Consider the following 25,983-nt stretch of genomic DNA (forward strand, 5'->3'; position numbering starts at 1 on the left):
ATAAGTTATTGTCTTGAAACTAGAAAAATGCTTGTTTTGACCCCTTTTTGGCCCTTCATTCCTAAAATTTGGCTCCATATCCCCTGAAATGAATCCAAACCTTCTACTTGTGGTTTTAAACATTGCAGTATGATTTCAGAGCAATTGAAATACTTCTACACAAGTTATTATCTTGAAACTAGAAAAATGCTTGTTTTGGGCCCCTTTGGGCCCCTAATTCCTAATCAGTTGGGACCATCATCCCCAAAATCAATCCCAACCTTCCTTTTGTGGTATTGAACCTTCTGAAAAAATTTCATGAAAATCTATTCACTTAAACTAAAGTTATTATCCGGAAATCAATGTGTCTTCGGACGACGACGACGCAGACGACGACATCATACCATTATACGATCCCAAAATTTTTTTGGGGTCGTATAAAAAGTATATTTGAATTTACCCCACTACTGACTTGAGACTGGTAATCTATGCATCCGTTTACAAGGTCAAATAAAACCAGGTTATTTTCACCTTTAAACAATGACAATCATACTATGTACATAACTAAACTTAGCATAAACATGTTTTTATTAAAAGAGTTCATTATGTATAGCTACATGAATGAATATATACAAATTATACAAGCAGTTATAAAAAATTTAGATGAGAAACAAGAGCAGTGCACCTATATAAAACTGAGACTTACCTTGAAGTTCTAATGTTTCTTCTGATGCATGGCTTCTATTGCTCATTTCATGGGCCAAGCTATCTTGTAATGTCATCACCTCTTTCTCTAAAGACAGTTTTATATTTTGTATTTCACTGTACTTGTAATTTAGATCACTGTAATTTTTTTCTGATGAATTATATCTCTGAAAATATACAAGATTTTTTAAATAATGTTAGCATACAACATCAAAAATTATAATATTTTAAAAATTAAAAGATGCTCCGCAGGGCGTAGCTTTATACGACCGCAGAGGTTGAACCCTGAACGGTTGGGGCAAGTATGGACACAACATTCAAGCTTGATTCAGCTCTAAATATGGATTGTGATTAAATAGTTGACATAGCATAGGTTTCTGACACAGAATGAATGTGTTCTAATGAACTTAAAATTTTTGTTTTCTCTTAGAGCAATTCACTATGCTGTTGAATATTAATCCTCTCTAAAAAATGTTTGAAGAAATTTTCTTTTTTATTTATGAAATTTCAAATGAGAAAAATTGAACCCAATTTTTTTAATCACATCCCCCTTTCCCTTATTCCAAAACTAATCTCAATTAAAATTTCTAATGGAGTTTGCAACAATAACTACTCGTTTAAATACATCATAAAATATTAAGATGTAAAAAAACTGCTTGTTATCACTGAATGGTAAAGATTATTTTAATTTATCAGTTGGTAGTAAAAAGTGAATATACATTGTATATTGTATATAACAAAGATTTAAGTTAATTCTGGACAAAGAGAGATAACTCCAATTAAAAAAAATCTTGCTATTGCACAATATTTTGCAATTAGATATTTCTTGCTTACTATTCTGGACAAAGAAAGATAACTCTAATTAAAAAAAAATTTGCTATTTCACAATATTGTGCAATTAGATATTTCTTGCCATTGCGCAATACTGTGCAATTGAAAAGACTTGCTATTGCACAATACTTAATATAATAATTTTAGATCCTGATTTGGACCAACTTGAAAACTGGGTCCATAATAAAAAATCTAAGTACATTTTTGGATTCAGCATATCAAAGAATCCCAAGATTTCAATTTTTGTTAAAATCAGACTAAGTTTAATTTTGGACCCTTTGGACTTTAGTGTAGACCAATTTGAAAACAGGACCAAAAATGAAGAATCTACATACACAGTTAGATTTGGTATATCAAAGAACCCCATTTATTCAATTTTTGATGAAATCAAACAAAGTTTAATTTTGGACCCCGATTTGGACCAACTTGAAAACTGGGCCAATAATCAAGAATCTAAGAACATTTTTAGATTCAGCATATCAAAGACCCTAACTGATTCATTTTTTGTCAAAATCAAACTAAGTTTAATTTTGGACCCTTTGGACCTTAATGTAGACCAATATGAAAACGGGACCAAAAGTTAAGAATCTACAAACACAGTCATGACAGTTAGATTCGGCATATCGAAGAACCCCAATTATTCAATTTTGATGAAATCAAACAAAGTTTTTAATTTTGGACCCTTTGGGCCCCTTATTCTGTTGGGACCAAAACTCCCAAAATCAATACCAACCTTCCTTTTATGGTCATAAACCTTGTGTTTAAATTTCATAAATTTCTATTTACTGATACTAACGTAATGGTGCGAAAACCAAGAAAAATGCTTATTTGGGTCCCTTTTTGGCCCCTAATTCCTAAACTGTTAGGACCTAAACTCCCAAAATCAATACCAACCTTCCTTTTGTAGTCATTAACATTGTATTTAAATTTCATTGATTTCTATTTACTTAAACTAAAGTTATTGTGCGAAAACCAAGAATAATGCTTATTTGGGCCCTTTTTTGGCCCCTAATTCCTAAACTGTTGAAACCAAAACTCCCAAAATCAATCCCAACCGTTCTTTTGTGGTCATAAACCTTGTGTCAAAATTTCATAGATTTCTATTAACTTAAACTAAAGTTATAGTGCGAAAACCAAGAAAATGCTTATTTGGGCCCTTTTTGGCCCCTAATTCCTAAAATGTTGGGACCAAAACTCCCAAAATCAATACCAACCTTCCTTTTGTGGTCATAAACCTTGTGTTAAAATTTCATAGATTTCCATTCACTTTTACTAAAGTTAGAGTGCAAAAACTAAAAGTATTCGGACGACGACGAGGCCAACGTGATAGCAATATACGACGAAAAATTTTTCAAATTTTGCGGTCGTATAATAAATGGAAACCAAAAATACATCACAATACAAATATAATACTGCAATTTTCATCCCATTTGTATCTTTAAAATCAATAAACTTTAAAAGATAAAACAATTGAATTGGAAAAACGCAAGCAGAACATTATAACAGAAATTTGAAGGAAAAGAAAGGCATAATAAAAGTGTATTGTTTTTAAACATTGACTCAAGTTATATTTGGTATGAAAAGAAACCCTGCATAATAATTTGTTGAAAATAATCAATCTATTCAATTTTTGTACTAATCTTTTCAGAAGAACAAATGAGGAAAAGCTCCATAAAAATACACCAGGTTTCATTTTCTGCCAGAAAAAAATGCAATAAAAAAGTTTTATGATTATTTTTTTTCTATTTTTTGTTTTCTATCTAACATGATTAATATTAAAGAACCTTAGTGAGCACGCTAATATACCCCACGTCCCCACATTGTCATTGGAGAAATTAAATAAATATAAGAAAAAAAAATTGTATAAGAAAAAATATTGAATAATAATTTCCTGTCAATATACATAGTATGTCCTTATTATCTACAAAATTTCATGAAATTCTGTTGTGTGTTTTCAGAGAAGTTGAGATGACAAACTGTTGCAGAAGTACATTGAAGCAAATAAGTTCAAAGGGGCATAACTCCTAGAAAAAAATTGAACCGTAATTTCCTGTTGATATGCACATCTACATAGTATGTCCTTATTATCTACAAAGTTTCATGAAATTCTGTTGTGTGGTTTGAGAGGAGTTGCGATGACAAACTGTTGCAGTAGTACATTAAAGTAAATAAGTTCAAAGGGGCGTAACTCCTAGAAAAAAAATTGAATCGCAATTTCCCGTCGATATGCACAACTACATAGTATTTCCTTATTATCTGAAAAGGTTTCGTGAAATTCTGTTGTGTGGTTTGAGAGGAGTTGCAATGACAAACTGTTGCAGTAATACATTAAAGTAAATAAGTTCAAAGGGGCGTAACTCCTAGAAAAAAAATTGAATCGCAATTTCCCGTCGATATGCACAAATACATAGTATGTCCTTATTATCTGAAAAGGTTTCGTGAAATTCTGTTTTGTGGTTTTAGAGGAGTTGCGATGACAAACTGTTGCAGTAGTACATTAAAGTAAATAAGTTCAAAGGGGCGTAACTCCTAGAAAAAAAATTGAATCGCAATTTCCTGTCGATATGCACAACTACATAGTATGTCCTTATTATCTGAAAAGGTTTCGTGAAATTCTGTTGTGTGGTTTGAGAGGAGTTGCGATGACAAGAAACAGGACTGACGGACTGACGGATGGACGGACGGACAGACGGACGGGTCAAAAACATTATACCCTCCGCAACTTCCTTGCGTGGGGTATAATAAGGATGATGATAAATAGGTTATTAACACCCATTGGCAAATACTACATGCATATAAAGACAAAAACCCTTGCTAATGATATATAAGTACCTGTTGTAATTCTGAATACGATTTTTTAAACCTAGCAGTCATTTCTGATTCTAACTGTAACTTCTCATTCAGGTCAGCAATCTGTAAAATATCAAAAGTGACAATAAAAATTGCACCTGCTAATATAACTGATGTTGTCATTTTGCTTCTTAAATTAAACTATATGGCAACAATAACTACTCATTTAAATACATCATAAAATATTAAAATATAAAATGATATACAGTCATGGTTAAAATTAATATTAATAAACAGAAACTTCTAAAAATAAATTTACAGCTACTAATCTCAAGACAATCATCATTTCTTTAAACATAATGTTCAAGCAGTGTTAGGGAGGTAATCAAGTACTTAAATTGTCCTTTAACCAGAAAAACCCTTGTTTTCCCCCTTTTTTTGTACCCTAATTGCTTGATGATTTGAACCATACCCCCCCCCCCCCCCCCAAAAAAAAAAATAAAAATAACCATTCCTTTGTAGTATGGATTGATTGATTGATTGTTGGTTGCTTTACGCCGCATTAGCACAAAAAGGCTATATCGCGGCGATTGTTTTATTATTGTAGTATGGAAACTTATGGTATAATTTCAGAGAGATTTATACACTTTTAAAAACACAAGTTATTGACTGAAAACTAAAACTTAACATATTTTGGCCCCTTTTTTTGCCCCAAAAATTCCTACACATTTGGGACCTTAACCCCCAAAATCAATCCAAACCTTCTCTTCAAATAATATTTTTACAATGAACTGTACAATGTTTGGGACAGAAAATATCAAAATTATAGAAAAGTGTATTGGCTCTTATCAAAATATGAATATTTTCATGTAAAGGGGGTCTACAATTCAGTTTTCAGACATACTAATTTTATAACATTTTCAACTGGACTAAATCACAACTACATAGAAAAATTCATCATTCATTTTTTTTAACATGTAATTTCATTCCACTACTTACTATTCTGTCTATAAAATATGGAGAAATAAATTTGGATGGTGTATGAAAAGATTTTGCAAGTAATACACCATCCACACTAGGGACTATATTTGAGCTAAATGAAAATATAAGGACAGTAACAGTGTCTCTGGATCATATACAGATAAATTAAATACTTTTTTTTCAATTGGAAGAGGGAATGCTGTAACGAAAGTTTCTAATGTATTTTAGCCATGCTTTGCTAAGTCACATGCTAATTTTTCAAATAACTTCTTTTTTGACACACACTTCACAATTTTATCATTACTTACCGATTTTTCTAGAGAGGCTACTTTTTCATGATTGTGCATTTTATTACTGGATAATTCTTTCCTTGCACTCATCTCACTGTCCAGTAATTTTTCTTTCTCTCTTATCATCATTTCAAGCTTTCTTTTATTCTCAAATTCATTATCCAATTTTCTTTGTGTCTAAAAGTAATAAGATTGTTTTATGATTCTATAATTAATCTAGAGCACAACAAAATGTATTATGTACCTTGATGTATTTATTAGTTATTCAACTGATCAAGGAAATATGAATTTGTTATCTAATTTAATCAGGCTTAACATTTATGTTCCTTGTTAAAGTCGGTCAAACAAGACACAGTTTGAAAATATTGGTCAATCTTGCCATTGAAAATCAATATCTGTGTGAATAAACTTCCTTTATTTGCAGTGCAATGGCTGGCATTTTTAAATAAGTGTTAGTTTAATGAGAAAATATGTTATTGAAAAATAACTTTATAACAGGATATATATAAATTTAAAAGAGTTTCTCTTCTTCTATAAATAAATTTTAAAATTTTATGGTTATAATTTGCAGTTAATGGACTATTTTAATCATGATTTACATATCTTCTACTGTCAAATTAGGATTCTGCAAAAGCTGAGTTTATATAATTATTTCAGCTGTTACTAGGCTTCAAATATTCGGCTTTGAGCGTTCCTGATGAAGGTAAATCCAGAAAAGCACTTTAGACACATGATATTTATAGTGTTGTTTTTATTTGATATACAAAGTTATGAAGCAGGTAGGTAAAAATAACAACATTCAGTTTCTTGCCACAAAAATAAGTTTTCAAAGTAAAGAGATTAAAATAATTCTTTGTGTTTTATTAATGATTCATTTGCAAACCATATGTACATTGTTTTCACACTTAATATCATTAATTATTTCCCCCTTCAACATGTGGGACCAAAAGATTTCCCTTTAAGCACATCCTCAGGAACTTTTATACAACTGTGCAAAGTTTCATCAAAACCTGTCTCATACTTTTAGAAGATTAGCACTTACATGACAAACTGACAGACAGACAGATGGGTAAAATGAATCCTATATACACCCCAAACTATGTTTGCAGGATGTATAAAATAAACGATGCATTTTAACTATATAACTAAGCATCAAATGGTTTGAAATTTTCATTTACTATTCCTAGTTAAATTGATACCTCTTTAAGGTCATGTTGAATAAGAGCTACTTTTCTTTCAAGTTCACTTCTTTCTAGTCTTATTTTTCCCTCCTCTGAATTCAGCCTATCTAAACTCTGTACTGCCTGCCTATAATTCAAAACATATTATATAAGTCATAAAAAAATACAACATTCATAATCATGTTCTATTTACATATTGTTTCAACAGAACATTTTTTATACTTTTTTTCAGTTAAGCTACCACATTTGATGCACAATACCCTCTGGTTTCATCAATTGACACTTTCCAATCCTACTGTGTGGAGTAAATAATGAAGAAGATGTTAAATACTCCCCCCTTTTTAAGAATTGGAAAACATTTAGCCGTTACAAAAGGTGCATTAATTCCTGCTCTTATCAAACATTTAAAAACAAGAATGTGTCCAAAGTACACGGATGCCCCACTCGCACTATCCTTTTCCATGTTCCATGGACCGTGAAATTGGGTAATTATCTAATTTGGCATTAAAATTAGAAAGATCATATCATAAGCAACAAGTGTACTAAGTTTCAAGTTGATTGGACTTCAGCTTCATCAAAAACTACCTTGACCAAAAACTTTAACCGGAAACTCCCACTTTCATTTTCTATGTTCAGTGGACCGTGAAAATTTGGGTCAAAAGTCTAATTTGGCTTAAAAATTAGAAAGATCATCTCATAAGCAACAAGTGTACTAAGTTTCAAGTTGATTGGACTTCAGCTTCATCAAAAACTACCTTGACAAAAAACTTTAACCTGAAACTCCCACTTTCATTTTCTATGTTCAGTGGACCGTGAAAATTTGGGTCAAAAGTCTAATTTGGCTTAAAAATTAGAAAGATCATCTCATAAGCAACAAGTGTACTAAGTTTCAAGTTGATTGGACTTCAGCTTCATCAAAAACTACCTTGACCAAAAACTTTAACCTGAAACTCCCACTTTCATTTTCTATGTTCAGTGGACCGTGAAAATTTGGGTCAAAAGTCTAATTTGGCTTAAAAATTAGAAAGATCATCTCATAAGCAACAAGTGTACTAAGTTTCAAGTTGATTGGACTTCAGCTTCATCAAAAACTACCTTGACCAAAAACTTTAACCTGGACGGACGAACGGAACCACAGATGGACGGACGGACGGACGAACGGAGCCACAGACCAGAAAACATAATGCCCCTCTACTATCGTAGGTGGGGCATAAATTTTTTTTTAACTTCTTATTACTACAAAACATTCTTAATTTCCAGTAGTATTTTTGGTCCATTTATCACAATAACCAACCCAATTTGTTTCAATTTTTTATGTAAAACGTGTTCTCTTCTTGATTGTTTATTCTATCGCCTTAACTGCCATCAACATTCAAACTTATATATAACAATAACTGTTTTATCAAATGTTAATGACTGATGCATTACATCAATGTATTTACAGTAAACTAAGTCTTACATATATTTTCTTTCAATTTCCTCTTTTCCAGATTTCAATGACCTTATCTGATCCTCTAGCTTTCTTTTATCTTCATCATTCTAAAACATAAAACTCACTATTTTAAACTTTTATACAAATGTTCTTTAAGACCTAGTGATTATTTTCAAAGCAAATGATGACTACTCTAAGAAGTTGAAATATTTATATTTTTTGAAAAGCATATAATAAATTAAAATTTAGCAAAATATTAAAATATTTATGTTTACATATACATTCTAATATAAAATTAACAGATTGAAAATTTTATGTTTTTCTAAAAATAAGAGAAAAACAAAGCAGTTTTGCAAAGTATGTGCAAGACTCACATGTATGTGAACGATGTACACACACTGAAGTCTTATGCTTTGTGTAATTTGGTATCCAGGATCAGCAGGCAGATACACAATGGTTTAAAAGATAGATTGAAGAAGTCTATAAAACTATCTACAGGTGGGTTATAAGGTAACAGGAATATAGATTGTATTATATTATCAAGGAATATATGACTAAAATATGAAGGAATATACCATGAACAAATAAACCACAAAGGGCAGATAATCCTGAAATTCAGACAATTGTAACTACTTGTCACTTTTGATATTGTCATAAAATAGTCTCCCAGAAATATAATATTATTGTCATGCTGCTGTTGTAGAGTAATGTGCAGTCACCCATTAGAAAAAAAAACAATTAATTCAACCCTATTTCTGTTATAAAACAATGTTTAATGTCTGGTCACTAATTGCTTTGTTGAGACTCAACTTAAATGGCAGTATATTTTACATAACTTGCAACTTCAAAGATCTATCAGCTAAATTTTGAAAAGAATAGAAAACCTATAATTGGACAACCAATAAAAAACCACATGTGTTTGAGGCTACAAAGGTGAAAGAGTGAAAGGCTTAAATGGAAATAAAAGCTATTTGCTTAATAATGTCAAATGCAAAGATATAATTTTATTATTTCATTGTCATAAAATAAATTATTGTAATCATTGTAATCTAAAACCTGCAATAGTCCACATTTAGTTAGAACCACATTTTCATGTAAATGATCAATTGAACAGCTCAGTGATTGTGAACCAATAGTATAAGAAATTTACATGCATGTAGTGTTAATAGTCAACATGGTCTTAAATACATTAATTATATGGTAAATTGAAATCATGCAAATGCTTTAATTTAATAACTGAATCACTGATTTTAGTTGGATAAATTATTTTTTATGAGTATGCCCCAACCTAGTCCATATTTCCTTTGGTAATGTCATTCAGTACTGATCAAAGCAAAAATCAACACTTACAAAACTGAAATGAGATGTGATTTAATTCATTATTTTTTTTCTTTCATCAAGTAACCTGTTCAAACATTTATCTTCAGTCCTTGTAATTAACGCTGCAGTCTTCAGGACCTTCTAGGATGCCAAAATATGTACAGTTCCTTAAATCCAACACCATAGGAAAATAAATCCTTTAGTAATTACCAGGAAAATATGGACCAGGTCGAGGCATTTTGCCAATGAGCATATCTGTTTAGACATTAATATAAAGAGGAAACATCTACACTTTAACTGAGTAGCTACTGTCTAGATCACACAACCAATGTATGACAATATACTCACCCCAGAAGACATTGACTAAAATATTACATAACAAGGTCATATAACAAGGTCAGATCCAGGTTGGTTTTCAAATCCATTCATTGCTTTTCAACTGACCACCAAAACAAATTAATCTTGTAAAATTGCATGCAAAACTAAATTCATTAAAGCTGGGTTTTTCATATTTCATGCTGTGTGCAAAATGGTGATATGCAATTTCGTACCATATACTTTATAAATACATTCAAAGGAATTTGATAAAAAGGTCACACTGTCTTTTAAATATATGCTGGAGAATCAAATTTAAAAAAATACATTCAAGAGCATAATATTAACTATACTTACATCCATGGTGGACTGAAAATGAAAGAAAACATAGATATTATATTATTTTGTTGTAAAAAAAACCCAGACTGGGAGTATGAATCAATGAGACCACAAAACAATGACAAGTTTAATTCATGGAAAGCCAATATCTAAATAAAAGTGCTCATCCTGGAAGATTCAGATCAAATGTTATATCCATGAATTAAACATGAGGCAACACAACTATGCATTAAAACAAAAGAGTACATACCAGTACATTGAAGGAATATACTGAAAGAATCCCTTTCTAATGAAAATCAATTGTGATGTAAAATTCTATGTTCTCAGTCATTTGTTATCACAATATTCATATGAAGTTATAACTACAAGAACCTGCCCATTGTAAAGATTTGAGGTATTGATTACCTTTTACAATAATTATAATATCTACTTGTTTCTTTGCCCTGGTAATATATAGTATCAAGTTTTAAGAAATATGAACCTACACTGAACCTTTAAATAAATGGTTGTTTTATACATACCTTTCCACCACCACCTGAACTGTCCATTGAAAATCTGTAAAACAATTCAAATCATTAGTTATGAAACATTGGTGTCTGGACAAACTAGAGGCTCTCAAGAGCCTGTGCCACTCACTTGTATTTACTGTTGTTTTTGAAATAATGTAAAATAAGGTTAAAATCATAATTAATAGTATTAGATACTATATATTATTAGATACTAAAGATTATTAGATATCATTAGATACTAAAGATTATAAGATATTATTAGATACTATAATAACCTTAAAGATAATAACCAAAAACTGCAAAATTTCTATAAAATTACTATTTCAGGGGTAGCAACCCAACAACAGGTTGTCTGAAAATTTCAGGGCAAATGACTCTTTAACCTGTAAACATTTTTCCCCAATGTCAGGTTTGCTTTAAATGCTTTAGTTTCAGAAATATAGGCTGAAAACTTCATTTTTCCCCTATGCTCTATTTTTAGCAATGTTGGCCATCTTGGTAGGAGGGCTGGATCATTGGACATTTGTAAAAGTTAACAACAAGAGCAGGGAGGTAATTATTTACTGGTAATCTCTATTGTAAGTAAATACTATAAAAGGGAGGTAATAACTTACTGGTAATCTCTACTGTAAGTAAATACTATAAAAGGGAGGTAATAACTTACTGGTAATCTCTACTGTAAGTAAATACTATAAAAGGGAGGTAATGACTTACTGGTAATCTCTATTGTAAGTAAATACTATAAAAGGGAGGTCATAACTTACTGGTAATCTCTATTGTAAATAAATACTATAAAAAGGAGGTCATAACTTACTGGTAATCAATTCTATAAAAGGGAGATCAGGGACTAAACTTAACTGTTTTCCTCCAGGGGCCTCTAAAATATTTTTTTCAGGGGCCCAGTTGAAATTTTAGGAGCCCAACCAATTGTTATACTAATAAAATAAAGCTTAGGTGTACATTCTATATACTAATAAAGCCATATTGTGTAATCCTACATGTAGGTTTTGAGTCTTGAAAAAGTTGTGTGTGGTACTTTTATAGTATTTGAATTATTGCCACCAGAAATATATCCTAAAATTTGACAATACTCATTTTAGGTTATTTCCTACCAAAATTGTCTCCCTTCATAAAGTTCAATTTCAACTTCCTGTTGACCTTTAGACAATATGGCTGTTTCTTTGATCATTAAATGCTCTTTCAAATCCAAGCCATCCTCTAATAGTGTTAATCAAAATATACTATTCAATAAGTTTTTATTTATTTAAAGATTGGATATCCAACTAGATATCAGGATATCTATTTACTAGATTTTGTGTTTCATTTTTCATTAAATATTTTGTAAATAGCAATTCAGGGACAAGTTGCCATCTAATACAGGCTTGTAATGACTCCCAGGTTAACTGGAAGGCATCCCTATTGCGATACTTATTAAACAGTTTGGAAGAAAACACTAAATAATAATGAAATAATCGTAGATGATTTAACAGGAGTTAAGATTATGTGCTGAGAGAAGGAGGTATATGCCATATCGTGACTTTGTATTGATAACATAGTTGTCCGACTTGGTTTGGGTTATTAAAATGAACCTACTAGTTTTCAGAAATCCTCTCTATTTTACTATCACGCTTTAATAAGACTAGCAGGTTTCCTTTAGGGAACAGTTTTTGTTGATATGGCGGGGAAAGGGTAGAAATGGGTTTCACTCCAAAATATTTTACAGTCGCCAGCTGGGCGATCAGGATGATTAAATATATTCGCCTAGCCAAAAATCTAGTTGCGATGGGCGACTGTTAAGTTTAGTCCCTGGAGATAATAAGTTACTGGTAATCTCTATTGTAAATTAATCCTATAAAAGGGAGATAATTACTTACTGGTAATCAATACTATAAAAGGGAGGTAATAACTTACTGGTAATCTCTATTGTAAATTAATCCTATAAAAGGGAGATAATTACTTACTGGTAATCAATACTATAAAAGGGAGGTAATAACTTACTGGTAATCTCTATTATAAGTAAATCCTATAAACGGTAGGTGATTTCCAGCGAAAGCTTTGGGTATTTCAAACGAACCCTCTGGTCCATCATCTTTATCTATGTCTTCAAAGTTACTAGTATCTATATCACTACTAAGTTCTGGTACAACTGGTGGTACAGCTGTAATAAAACAAAGATCTAAAGTATACATTTTAAATTACTAATGCAGTCAACTCCACTAAATCATATTACGTTTAATTGCATAATTCAGTTATTTGCATAAATCACTTTTGCTCAAAGCCAAATCCATTCATTTATTGAAAATTAGAGTGAACATGCTGAAATGTCTTGCCTTTTTAACTATTTATAATTGAATTTTGTGTCTCATATATCTCCAGACATCCCATAACTTAACTTCCATCTGCAACGATCAGAAAAAGTAACAAACAACAAATAACTAAAACTGACATCTTATCAAACAGACAAATAATGAATCAACCTCCATCTACTTTCATACTATTTTTTCTTTAGATATTTATATCTTACCATCTCGTATACTTTGCCAGTTCCACTGATCATTTTTGAAAAATCTATGGGCTTTTATTTCTTCTACTCCATTTCTACCCAGTCTTTCAGTTCTACAATACAGATTCATGATACTTTACAGATTGATACTTTTATAAACAGACTATTGTTATAATCACATAACTGCAATGCACATAGGAAGGGCACTTGGAGAAGACATTATTAAGGAACCCTCAGATATAAAGTGGGTCTCGTTGGGGTCTAAGCATGACAAGTGAAAATCAAATTATAGTGCTGTGAAAATGGGAAATGAGGTCTAGCAGGACACAGGAAATTACAAAAAAGTGAGAATTGCTTACATTAATAGTGTAAGTAGGATACAGGAATCTGACAAACAGTAAGCAGGATCCAGGATCAAAACCCCCCAATGAGACCCCCTATAAAGGCATACAATATCAAAGAAAGTTGCAAAACTTGTGTTTGATCCATTTGTCATTTTTAACAATAAAATGTGTTTAAACTTAACTAAACTTATTGTAGCCTGTTGTCTAAATATTTAGTAGTAAAAGATGTGTATAAAATTTGAGCTTTAACCACATGCACCTACAGTAATATTCCATTTTATATTTAACCCTGTGGATTCGAATTTTTCTTTTAAGTTGTATGCAGAAAATGAAAATGAAATCACATATCAATGAAAAGGTAATTTTCCAAAATCCATGAAAATCACTACCTTTCAAAATAAACGAATCTATAGGAGTAAAAGATACACATAAACAATTAAATTCACATATACACAGGGAAGGATCCAGCCATTTAAAAAAAGGGGGGTGTTCCTAACCTTTGGGGGGGTGGGGGGTGGGGGGGGTTTCAACTACATGTCCCCATTCAAATGCATTGATCGTCCAAAAAAAAAGGGGGTTTCCAACCCCCCAGAACCCCCCTTTTCCGCGTCTGTATACACATACATAAAAAATTTCAAGTAAAAATCCTACCTATCCATTAAAAAAGCACAGATTAAATCTTTTGCATCATGACTCATTTCTATTTCTGATGGAAAAGTAAGTGAGTTTTTATGGTCCATAATTTTACTGTATGTTCCCACTAGCGATTCAGCATAAAATGGAGTATCACCTGAAAAAGAATAATATCTGTTAATGTATTTGTTGACAACATGTTACAACCAAAGATTGTATTTCAATTAATCACTTGATACTATCTATTATACATATAGTGAATGTGTACATAGAACACATTTGATGCCCTACATAAGCACGAGGCATATAATATCAAAGTTATCCGAAATAAATTGAATTAGATTTGTCTACTTACCAACCAACATTTCATACAGAAAGACTCCAACAGACCACCAATCACATTCTCTGCCATAGTGCCCTGGTCTGCCTTGTGATTGGAGAACTTCAGGGGATATATAATCTGGTGTTCCTACAGCAGTATCAGCCCTCACCATTCCATCCTGTTTTAATGACATAATTCAACATTAGACTCTTCAGATTCTAGAGTTAAGAAGTGATATGCTTTCATGCTTAACCAAAAATGTTTTGGCCACAAAATATATGATTTCTTAAGATGTGTGTACTAATGTTAGTGATTAACAACTTCAATTTTCTTTAAACAAGTATATTGTGTCTTACTGATTAATCATAAAAATAGACGTCTTCTTTCTATAAGATAAAGTTTATACAGTTTTATTAATGAGAGCCCCTTACCTTATCCATTCTCATACAAGTACCAAAATCAGCTAACTTTAAATGTCCAGCTTGATCAATTAACATGTTGTCTGGTTTTACATCCCTGAAACAGGCAAAATTATTTCATTTGTTTGGAAATTAGAAACCAGCATTAACATAACTAATTTCTAGAATGTCTTACATTGTACACTAATCTAATAGGCAAATTGAATGATGAAATTTTATCAATATTTGTTTTCTTGGATTATCTAAACTTTTTAGCACATTTACCTTTAATGGAAATAAAGTATGAAATGCAAGGAATTACGTCTTTTTTTCATGTTTTCACTTTGTTTGAATGACTTTTGACACCTATTGATGAGTAAAATCACAGGATTTCCTTCACAAGTCAAATTATCCTATTTCATTTGCTTGTCAGTGGGAATTCCATGTATTTCATTGCAACCATTGTAATAAATAAAATAATGTTAACACATAGTCAAAGATATAAGCAAAGAAGTATCAATATTTGATTAATTTGAATTCCATGTATTTCATTGCAACCATTGTAATAAATAAAATAATGTTTACACATAGTCAAAGATATAAGCAAAGAAGTATCAATATTTGTTCAATTTGTTCCTAATTACAATACATTTTTTATTCAAATTTAAAAGAATTTTAACCTTTGCAATACTAGACCTAAACAAAACGCCAAGTGTTTTGTATAGTGCCGAATTAGAATTAAGATTAGTGCTTTGAATTTCAAGCTTTGCAAAGATTAGTCTTTATCCTATTGTTGCAAACATCTTATTTAAATTTGACTTACCTATGTACAAATCCCATAGAATGTATAGCATCTAAAGCTAGTACTACTTCAGCACAGTAGAATTTGGCCCATTTCTCAGGGACGTCGTAATTACTCATAAGATTGACCAAGTCTCCACCAGGCATATAGTCCATCACCATATATAAATACTTAGAATCTTGGAAAGCATAATGTAGCTAGAAATAAATAAATTTACAATAGTCTAGTTCACTTGTAAAAAGTTTAGTCCTGAAGATAAAAATGATAGGCTTTTTGGTAAGAGATAGTCTTTCAGACCAAATTTTAATTTTCAATAAACAACAAATGATTCCTGGCTGTGAAATAAAATTAACAATTTACATCTTACATAAAAGCTGAAATATAGCAAGACAAAAAACAAATTTGAATGACCAGATGCTCCGCAGGGCGCAGCTTTATACTACCACAGTGGTCAAACCCTGAACGGTTGGGGCAAGTATGGAAACAACATTCAAGCTTGATACAGCTCTGAATTTGGATTGTGATCAGAGAGTTGACACATCATAGGTTTCTAACACAGAATGAATGTGGTCTTATGAACTTAAAAATTTATTTTTTTGCTATTGAGCAATACACTATGCTGTTGAATGTTAATCCCCTTAAAAAACAAAATTGGTAGAAAAATTCTTTTAATTTCTGACACCCCTACCGACCCCCCCCCCCCCCCCCCAATCACATTTTTTTTCACAGTTTACTTATTTTACCTTATTCTTACCTCCCCTGTTTCCTTATTAAAAGAATAATCTCAATCAACATTTCGAAATGGAGTTTGCAACAATAACTACTCATTTAATTACATCATAAAATATTATAATATAAAATGACATACAGTCATGGTTAAAATTAATATTAATAAGCAGAAACTTCTAAAAATAAATTTACAGCTACACATCTCAAGCCAATCATCATTTCTTTATGCATAATTTTGAAGCAGTGTAAGAGAGGTAATCAAGTAATCAAACATATATATAACAGTGTTCTTTAAATTTTAATTGGATTTCCTCCCCATCACTGCTTTTAAATTTTCTAAATTGTTCTTTAACCAGAAAAAAACGTTTTTCCCCTTTTTTGTCCCTAGTTGCTTGATGATTTGAACCATACCCCCTTCCCACCCACCCCATAGTCATCCCTTTGTAGTATGGAAATTTGGGGTATAATTTCAGAGAGATTTATACACTCAAACACAAGTCATTGACTGAAACTAAAAAAATGCTTATTTTTGCCCCCTTTTTAGCCCCAAATTCCTACACATTTCGAACCATAACCCCCAAAATCAATCCAAACCTTATACCTGTGGTATTTAATATACATTGATGGTACAATTTCAGAGCAATTGAAATGCTTATACACAAGTTGATTTCCTGAAAGTAGAAAAATGCTTGTTTTGGGCCCCTTTTCGGTCCTTATTCCAAAACAGTAGGGACTATCATCCCCAAAACCAATCCCAACTTTCCATTTGAGGTATTAAACCCTTTTATAAATTTTCATAGAGATCCATTCACTTAAACTAAAGTTATTATCCGGACATCGACACAGACGACGACATTATACCATTATACGAACGCAAAAGATTTTTGCGGTCGTATAATAATAGCAATAAAGAAGAAGGTTCAGTAAGACCCCTTTTTGGCCCCAAAATATAGCAGTTTTACAAAATTGTTAAATTGTAAACTTTTAGTTATTTATCTGAAAGTAGAATGCTTCTGCTACATAAATATTGGCTGTTTTTGACAATACAATGCACATATATTGGGTACTTGCATCATTAAGTCATGCTAAATTACTGAAATCTTCACAATTTTAGCATTTTAGTTAAATTTTAGACGGTTTCCGTCTAAAATAAAAGTGGCTGCATTTGTGTTCATTCTTAATATTGAAATGTAAGTTTATTTGATGATAATACATAACATATATAAAGGTTAAGGAGGAACACTTTCATTTTTGACAAAAAACATCTAAAAAGTGATATTTTTGACATATTTGATAGATTTTTCATATTTGAGCTTGAATCGAAGCGTTTTTAATGACTTAAGCAGTTAAAATCTTCCACATAAATTAATTGAATCATATTAAGTGTTTAAAAAGTGTCCCAAATCTTTCGTCCGTTGAACCTGAAATCTGAGGCCAAAATCAACCCTTACCGGACCCACTCCTTTGTAAAATAAGTCAACACATTTTTTACTTCCTTATTTCTATATCAAAGGTTTGAGCCAAACTTTGAGAATAATTTACCTGTACTATCCATTTACTGTTAGCATTGGCCATTATTTCTCTTTCCTCCCAGAAAAAGGCAGAGTCAGACCTTTTAATCTGTAAAGACAAATATAATTAAATAACAAAGAACAAATTTATTGGTTTGAAGGAATGGTGTCATGTACTTTCTGTTTGATTAGTTCAATTGGTGGAATAAATTCCTTGTTTTACCAGATTGAGAGACTTGAATTAATTCTGATCAGTACAAGTTACTGACTGTCAAGGATTTGCCACTATTCTTTCACAGACTGTTACTAAGGTTACCTTTGTAACATCAATTCATTAATTACGTTATTGTAGTCATATGAGAAAGTACAATAACAACTGTTCACATGTTTATCTCAATACAAAGCGAAGTATTAACCATATCTATTCAAAATATTGACCTCTCAAGACTAAGTAACTCAGATCAAGGACATATGAAAGAAAATGTTCCTAAACAAGTTCACATTAACAATATTTCATCAAAAGAATACTTGTGTTTATCTTACCATTTCAAATTTACTCAGTAACTTTAAAGCATATACTTTTCTTGTAGATCTATGTCGTACCTATGAAAAAAGAAAGAATTTCATTTCAAAATGATAAACAACAAATATTTCTCAACTTATCCAAATTTTTAAAAGTAAAACAAGTTAAACTAGTTCATCTTTTCTACATTTAAATACCATTAAGTTATTACTCATTGAGTAAATGCCATCCATACACTAAGCTAAAATAGCCAATGTACAAAATTAATTTTACTGAACTTTTGCCTGTGCATGAAATGCTTTTAGTGACAAATTATGATGTATCAATTTTAAACACTTACTGGACTATTTTTTTTTTTACTGATTTCAGTAGGTTTCAAAATAATACTTCACACCTGTGAAAGAGTACAGTTTCTGATTTTTTTGTTTTCTTAATCTACATTACACCTCCAACAGGTGTACATACCTGTAGAAGCAGCAACCACAGTTTACCCTTGTGGTCTAAATAATGATTTGTTTGTTATTTCTTTGTTCAAATAAGTAGTCACAATGTTGGTAGCTGCACTTTTTTTTTTGCATTTTTCAACTGGTTTAATCACACTATATTTTGAACTTGTTCCAAGTAAGGTTATCTGGACTTTGAGTTATTCATTTGTGTGGTCTGTTCTTTTATTTTTTGGTTGTTTTAATATGTATTACGTAGAAACAATTAAATAAAATTCTATGAGATCAAATGTCATATCAAGATTTAATTATCAATGAATTACACAGTACATACCAGTTGGACTTCTCCAAAAGCTCCTCGACCAATTACTTTTACAACTTCAAAGTCTTTATGTTGCATACGACAACTGTTCACAAATTCTACAGGCTTGTTATCTGTAAACATCAGGAAAAAGTATTTCATGTATAAATAAATAAATAAATAAATAAATATTTTATTTGAGTGTCACACATCGATTGATACAGGACATATATACAAGTAAATTAAGTAACATCTTTAAAATTCAATCAATGCCCAGCCAAACATTTGACTTATGAGACACTTTAAAAACATACATGCACATATTTACAATAAACTGCATGTTAAATTTGTATAAAATATTTCTAGAGTTAAAAATCTAATAAATTACTTTTTCAAAATCGCTTTCAAAAAAAACTATTTGTAAAAATATAAAATGATAGTACTAATTATATGAAAAACACTATAAGAGTTCTTATTAAAAAATTATCAATTATCTTCTAAAATAGAAATAAATATAATAAAAATATTAAAGGGAAACTTCGCAAAAAAATCAAAAATTGATATTATGTCCATTCTGTATAAAAATGCTCAAATTTATAGATATTAAAGTTTTATTCCGCTAAATAGGAGATCACCATCGATTTCAAATTTTGAGTATCAGTTCTCTACTCTCCGCCATCTTGTCACCTTCTCCGATGAAAAATCACGATATGTCAATAAACCACAAAGGAACAAAACTACAGTAAACGATGTAGTCGTAATTGCGTGTCGATATCTTGTCAATCGTACGGTTGTTTTATCTGACTGACTAACTTGATACGGAAAATGGTCTTATATTTTTAAATAACCATATAGTCTGTTATTTTTAAACTGATAATATTGTAATTAGTTAAAAAGTCAAAGTTCAAATCATAAAATGATAAATAAGTGTTCCGTGGAAATTGTTTTCGAAAATCTAATTCGTTCATAATTCTTTCAAGTAATAAACTTTATTTAAATAAATTCGGATCTTCCCTCATCTGATCACCAGCATGGCTAAAGGTATTACTCCCAAAGGTATTGGAAGGGGTGTAAGGTGACACGTCCAGGTATTCAATCGATTTCCTGTCCGGCGGGCTTGCAAGTTCATGCATCGTTTCACTTCTGTAGGTATTGATCAGTGTACACGACCGTTACTTATAACTTCCATTTGAACTATCAGGTGCATGTATAATATACATTTTTGTCTTGCGTGTCCGAAAGTGATATAATATACTAGTCATTACTGAACTCATACGCTTGTTTATAAATAACATTTCTGGTGTAAAGAATATTATTTATAAAAAAAAAAATAATACAAAAAAAAATAATTGAAGAAATACAAATCTATTTACATATTTTTCCAAGGGTTAATTTGGGAAAATGTAATATATACTCGTTGTCAATAGTTTAGGACAGATTGGAACATACCAGAATTATTGATCTAAAAAAATGTGCGCACTTGTCGGCGATTCGTGTATACATACGCCTGGTAGAAAGTTACGGAACTATAGTCAGTAGCGCTATTTAAAATATGTATACATGTATACATTGAACATAAGAAAGAAACATACATTTTGTGTAAATTGTGGTAAAAGTTTTGTAAATAGACTAGTCCACGTATGCCAACAGTATGTAATCAACGAATTCGATAGACTATTGTATACCAAAAGAAGAAGAAGAAAAAAAAGAAACAATTTGATTTAAATACAGGTCAATTTATAACTTGCTTTGGTTCATCGAAGTTAAGAACATAGTAAACTCACAGATTTATATATCAATTAAATTGTTCTCGAATAAAGGACGAAATTCGTCATCATCACAATTGTTCCAACATTCATGTAAAATATATGCAACTGGACGTACACTAATAATCCCCAAGGAATGTGAATATTTTCTAGGAAAACTATTGAGTATCAATTTCGGGATTTATTTTCTTTCTTGATATTCAATGACAGCAATTTAAAGAATAAACTGCTTGTCGGATATTTGTCCGCTTTAGGGGTATTCTTGCAAGTTGAACAGACTTATAATAACATTCAAAAATAGGGAAAGATAACATTAAATTCGTTGTCTTTTAATTTTAAACATCGTTGATCAAATAGTTATTTAAGTATATATATACGTTGGGAGACGACGATTATTATAGTTGTCTCAGATTTTAATAAGGACGTTCCCAATTATGAATAAATTTGGTTGACGTTTATCACACTTGAAAAGAATATCTATTCGTAATTTTTCGATTCCATTACAAAAATATTTTTTTCTTTATTCGTACATATTATATTCCGCTTCGGTAGAGTTATCTTCAGATAGTTTCATATATTAATTAATACATGGCTTTCAAAAGTCTAAATGTAAGTGTTCTCGTACATTTTTTCGCCTAATAAAGACAAATAAAAATGATTTAGTAAAGCTATTTCTAATTTCTAAGTCCCCCTTTTTTATGAGACATAAATCAAGGACAAGACTTGTATATCATTTCATTCTTACATATGAATTAAGTTTCCCGTCTTTAACCGAAAATTGTGTATTTCTTAGTAAATTAACTTATTTGAATTCAAATAAATAATAGCACCAAATATAATTAAATAATTCCACGGCGACCAATTTTTATTTGTCACCAACTTGAATATGTATTTTTAATGTGTGTATTAAATGCTACCACTGATCCGAATAGACAGTCACACCTGGCAAGGTGTGCCCTAGAGGCGTGGTTAAATACCGAAGTGCAAATAACAATTTACCTTTCAACAAGCCATCTACGAGTATTGCCACAGAACCGTGAATACACACATCGTATAAACCTAGCCATAGCAGAGATAGTAAAAGGTCAATAATAGTACACCAACATATTGTCTTTACAGATTATTGTACTTTAATTTGTTCACCTTATCAGTCCGAAAATGCATTTATTAAAAATAAATTTATAAATTTTTGTGTTGTCTACAAAAAAAATTCGAATATATACGTTTAACATAGATAATTTATCTCACGAATGAGTACAAGTGAACGTCTGTGCGTTTTATCTTCTTATTATCGGATGGTTATTAGATAAAGCATACGTCATCGGCGCGCTTACGATTACGTTAAAATATGATTAAAAACCAAGACTTTTAATGATTGTATTTTAAATCCCGGCATGCAAAAATCAGGAGAAAACGTCACGACCTACAGGAAGTAGTTGATATTTTTTCATTAATTATTGAATTTCTCCTTTATTACTGCACATATAGCGATAAAACTTTGTGAATATATATATTATGTCATAATGAACATATTTAAACCATAAGTAAAAAATCGTGAATTTTCCCTTTAATCTCAATAAATAAAAATACCTTATTTTAAAGATTTGAGAAAAACAAATATGCTTAATGTTTAAAACTTTGACAAAAACTAGGCTATCAAAATAAAAATGTACTTCTTCAATCAAATGTAAATAATTTCCTTCTCATAAAACATTTCTGCAAAATTTTACATAGACATTTCTGAATTTGCTCGGATCTCATTGTAAATATAAACTTATCGTCCATATGCATTGTTTCAAAATTCTCAATTAAATAATTACATTCACAAAATAAATCATATCGTATATCTGCATATAAAGGGCACACCATCAGAAAATGTTTCTCAGTCTCTACATGTCCGAGATCGCAATATATACATGTATAGATCTAGATATAGCAATGGTTTTGTATCATAAAAGTAGCTTTGACACTCTGACACCTTTTCAGGCTAACTTTCATTCAGTACCATGATTTAGTGCATATACATGTATTTTTTGGTCACAGATTCCTAAGAAATTGTAACTTGACCTCATGAAACTTTCAAATAATTTTTTTGTGCAAGAGAATTGTAACATCAGTTTAAATAACAAAACAAGAATGTGTCCTCAGTACACGAATGCCCCACTCTCACTATCATTTTCCATGTTCAGTGGACCGTAAAATTGGGATAAAAACTCTAATTTGGCATTAAAATTAGAAAGATCATATCATAGGGAACATGTGTACTAAGTTTGAAGTCGATTGGACTTCAACTTCATCAAAAACTACCTTGACCAAAAACTTTAACCTGGAGCGGGACAGACGAACGGACGCACAGACCAGAAAACATAATGCCCCTCTACTATCGTAGGTGGGGCATAATTATGAGAAGACAGAATGCTTATATAGTAATTTTTAAGTACATGTAGTACAATGTAGTAATGGGTTATGAGAATAGTTTGGTGAATTACTTCTTTTACTCAAAACTTCTTTTCATGTAAATATTGAATAACAATTTTTCTAGATTCTTTTTAGACTTGATGACTATCTTTGGAAATAAACAATTCACAAAAAGGTTTAGAACAGTGTTTTGTTACTGCTTACCAGAAGTTCTCTTTTTTATGTCATAAGTAATATCAGCAAAGCACATCCTTCTTTTTTTAATTCAAATTTTAAAAGGTCAGAAATGACCTTTTTTTTTTAGGGTTGACAATAGAAATGGTGGTGAATTGAAAGTCAGGTAACAAGAAACATGAAATTCTATATTTTCGTCTTGTATGTAAAATATCTGCTCAAACAATAAAGGTCAACTATATTCTTCAGGTCAATACAATAGGCAACCATGTCTAATGGACAAATTTACTTCCAAAAGTCAATACCTTGTAGTTTATACCTTTTTGAAACTGATAAAACATTTTTTTTAAATTTCTTTTAAAACTAGTGAATTAATACCTCCTTGTAAGGCCTTAGCAAGAACTTTCATTCTTGTTTCTGATTCACTTTCAATTCATTTTTAAAAAAATACATTATTCTTCAACTTCCTGATATAGTTTAGAAATGGAACTTGATCTGTGCATGAATTCCATTAACTTGATCAAAATATCTCATCTGAGTCTCTACATAAAATCTTAATTACTTATTGACAATTCAACTTTGTCTGGTCAAAGTTTCCCAAAAAATATTGACTTGTCATACAAAAATACTATTATAACTGTAAAACTATCCACATCACTACTATTAACTAAATGAAAGGATTACATAATGTACAATTACAACAGAACTATACAAAGATGCATTGACAACATTTATATATCATATAACTTTTCAATTGGTAGATTTATATTACAAATTTAAATACCTGGAATGATAAAAACATAAAAATTCTTTTGTCAACATGTGAAAACCAAGTGATGTGTACATGTATATTATTATATCACTTACACCTATGTAAGAACTGATCTGCACATTTGTTTCTTCTAATTGCTGGATAGTCCAGATCTGCCACAAGTGCTGCCAAGCCATCCTGAAATTTATAAAATATATTAATACATCATAAGTGCCTGTAACATTCTTATTGCTGAAATATGTACAATAAAACATCATTAGTGTCTGTAAGATTGTTATACATATAACATGTATGGCTAACCAAAATAATCTGTTTTACAGGGTATGGGGTAATTTTGTACATGCCTCTGTTTCTTTACTTTGTCTCTTGAACATAAATAGACTTGAAAATTGTATCAAGAGCTCATTGCTATATAGAGGTTATTATACAATCATGCAACCTCAAAAAATATTAAATCCCTGCAAAATATCAAATGTATTGCTTTACATTTCCTGTGGCATATAATTTTTTTTTAAATTTACATGTATGAAATTTTAATTAATTCTGCTTTGCTGTCTCTTTATTTCTGAGACTGTATTTTAATATGATCTTGCTATGCAGAAAACACAAACAGGAAAGAATAATTCTCATTAGAATAGTTCAAAACAGCTGTAACCTCTGGGAAACAGACCCTTTTAAAGTCAGCTCAATTACCATGCTTACAGACAATAATTGTGAAGAACTTTCAAACCTCAAACAAAAATGCCTTGCTCATCATTATCTACTACTCAAGGGAAGTAATTCAGTCTCTTTATGAAGGCATTTAGGAGAATACTCCCTTTCACTTCTTGTCCTTTTGTATCTTCTGTATTTCTTTTACAAATGGATCAAATATCATAACCTTTAAGATATAACCTTGTTTACCAAAAATTGTTGGCTTTTATAAATCCAATACAAAGAAACTAGGAAGGGTGTAAGAAGAAGGTAATAAATCACCATGGCCTGGAAAGAAAAATGTAAAAACTAATGTTACACAGTTAATTACTGTAAACAGTGAAACAAGGACCTATCGAAAACCAAGGGCACACTCAAATTGCTATTCCACTTGAGGTAACCATCTTGTTGTTTATGACAAACAAAAAGCAGTTGACAATTTTAAGTCATAACAGAGGAAAGATTATAATTGAAAATACCTGCAATCATTTTCTGAATTGACTATATATAGCTAAACCAAATTGAAATAAGCATTTAAACCAATTATGATAAGAAAATCTGACTAGATTGAAGTGATGAGTTAAACAAGGCTACATGTTAAAGAAAGTAAATAATTCAATTTTTTCAACATCTAACATGACGGTACCCAAATTGCACCTATTTTGACAGTTTTTTCACCTACATTTTTTTATGATCAAGTAAAATATGTCCATATGGTGTTTATTTTGTAGCCCTATCCTTCTTCATTGTATAGGTACACTAATTTGATTTTTAATCCATACTGAGTCCATAAAAAAATGGGTTTGAATCAACCTCCAGGATTCTGTAATGAGGAGTACCCAAATTGCATCCATGCTTAAATTCACATCGTCAAAAGTCTAATAACCGAGCTTTTGTTTAATTTCTTCAAATATTTTGAACAATTGGATATTAGTCCATGCTTACTCTTCATATTTTACAAAATGGATGCTTATAATAT

At 30.7% G+C, this 25,983-nt stretch overlaps 1 protein-coding gene across 1 annotated transcript in view; it reads right to left on the reverse strand.

Annotated features, from left to right (window-relative positions):
* The window catches only part of LOC139503797 (rho-associated protein kinase 1-like), a 44,312-nt gene that overhangs the window by 16,930 nt on the left and 1,399 nt on the right, over positions 1-25,983 (reverse strand). The window contains exons 2-18 of the mRNA XM_071293728.1: positions 24,407-24,488; positions 19,215-19,315; positions 18,458-18,517; positions 17,946-18,023; positions 15,696-15,871; positions 14,906-14,990; positions 14,508-14,652; positions 14,171-14,309; positions 13,197-13,288; positions 12,671-12,830; positions 10,685-10,718; positions 10,182-10,193; positions 8,217-8,296; positions 6,776-6,884; positions 5,595-5,753; positions 4,348-4,428; positions 686-851 (exon numbers count right to left, since the gene is read on the reverse strand). Of these exons, the coding sequence (XP_071149829.1) occupies positions 686-851; positions 4,348-4,428; positions 5,595-5,753; positions 6,776-6,884; positions 8,217-8,296; positions 10,182-10,193; positions 10,685-10,718; positions 12,671-12,830; positions 13,197-13,288; positions 14,171-14,309; positions 14,508-14,652; positions 14,906-14,990; positions 15,696-15,871; positions 17,946-18,023; positions 18,458-18,517; positions 19,215-19,315; positions 24,407-24,488 (1,759 nt within the window). The remainder of the gene's footprint in view (positions 1-685; positions 852-4,347; positions 4,429-5,594; positions 5,754-6,775; positions 6,885-8,216; positions 8,297-10,181; positions 10,194-10,684; positions 10,719-12,670; positions 12,831-13,196; positions 13,289-14,170; positions 14,310-14,507; positions 14,653-14,905; positions 14,991-15,695; positions 15,872-17,945; positions 18,024-18,457; positions 18,518-19,214; positions 19,316-24,406; positions 24,489-25,983) is intronic.

This window comes from Mytilus edulis, chromosome 1 (assembly GCF_963676685.1).
Source record: "Mytilus edulis chromosome 1, xbMytEdul2.2, whole genome shotgun sequence".
Lineage (NCBI taxonomy): Eukaryota > Metazoa > Mollusca > Bivalvia > Mytilida > Mytilidae > Mytilus > Mytilus edulis.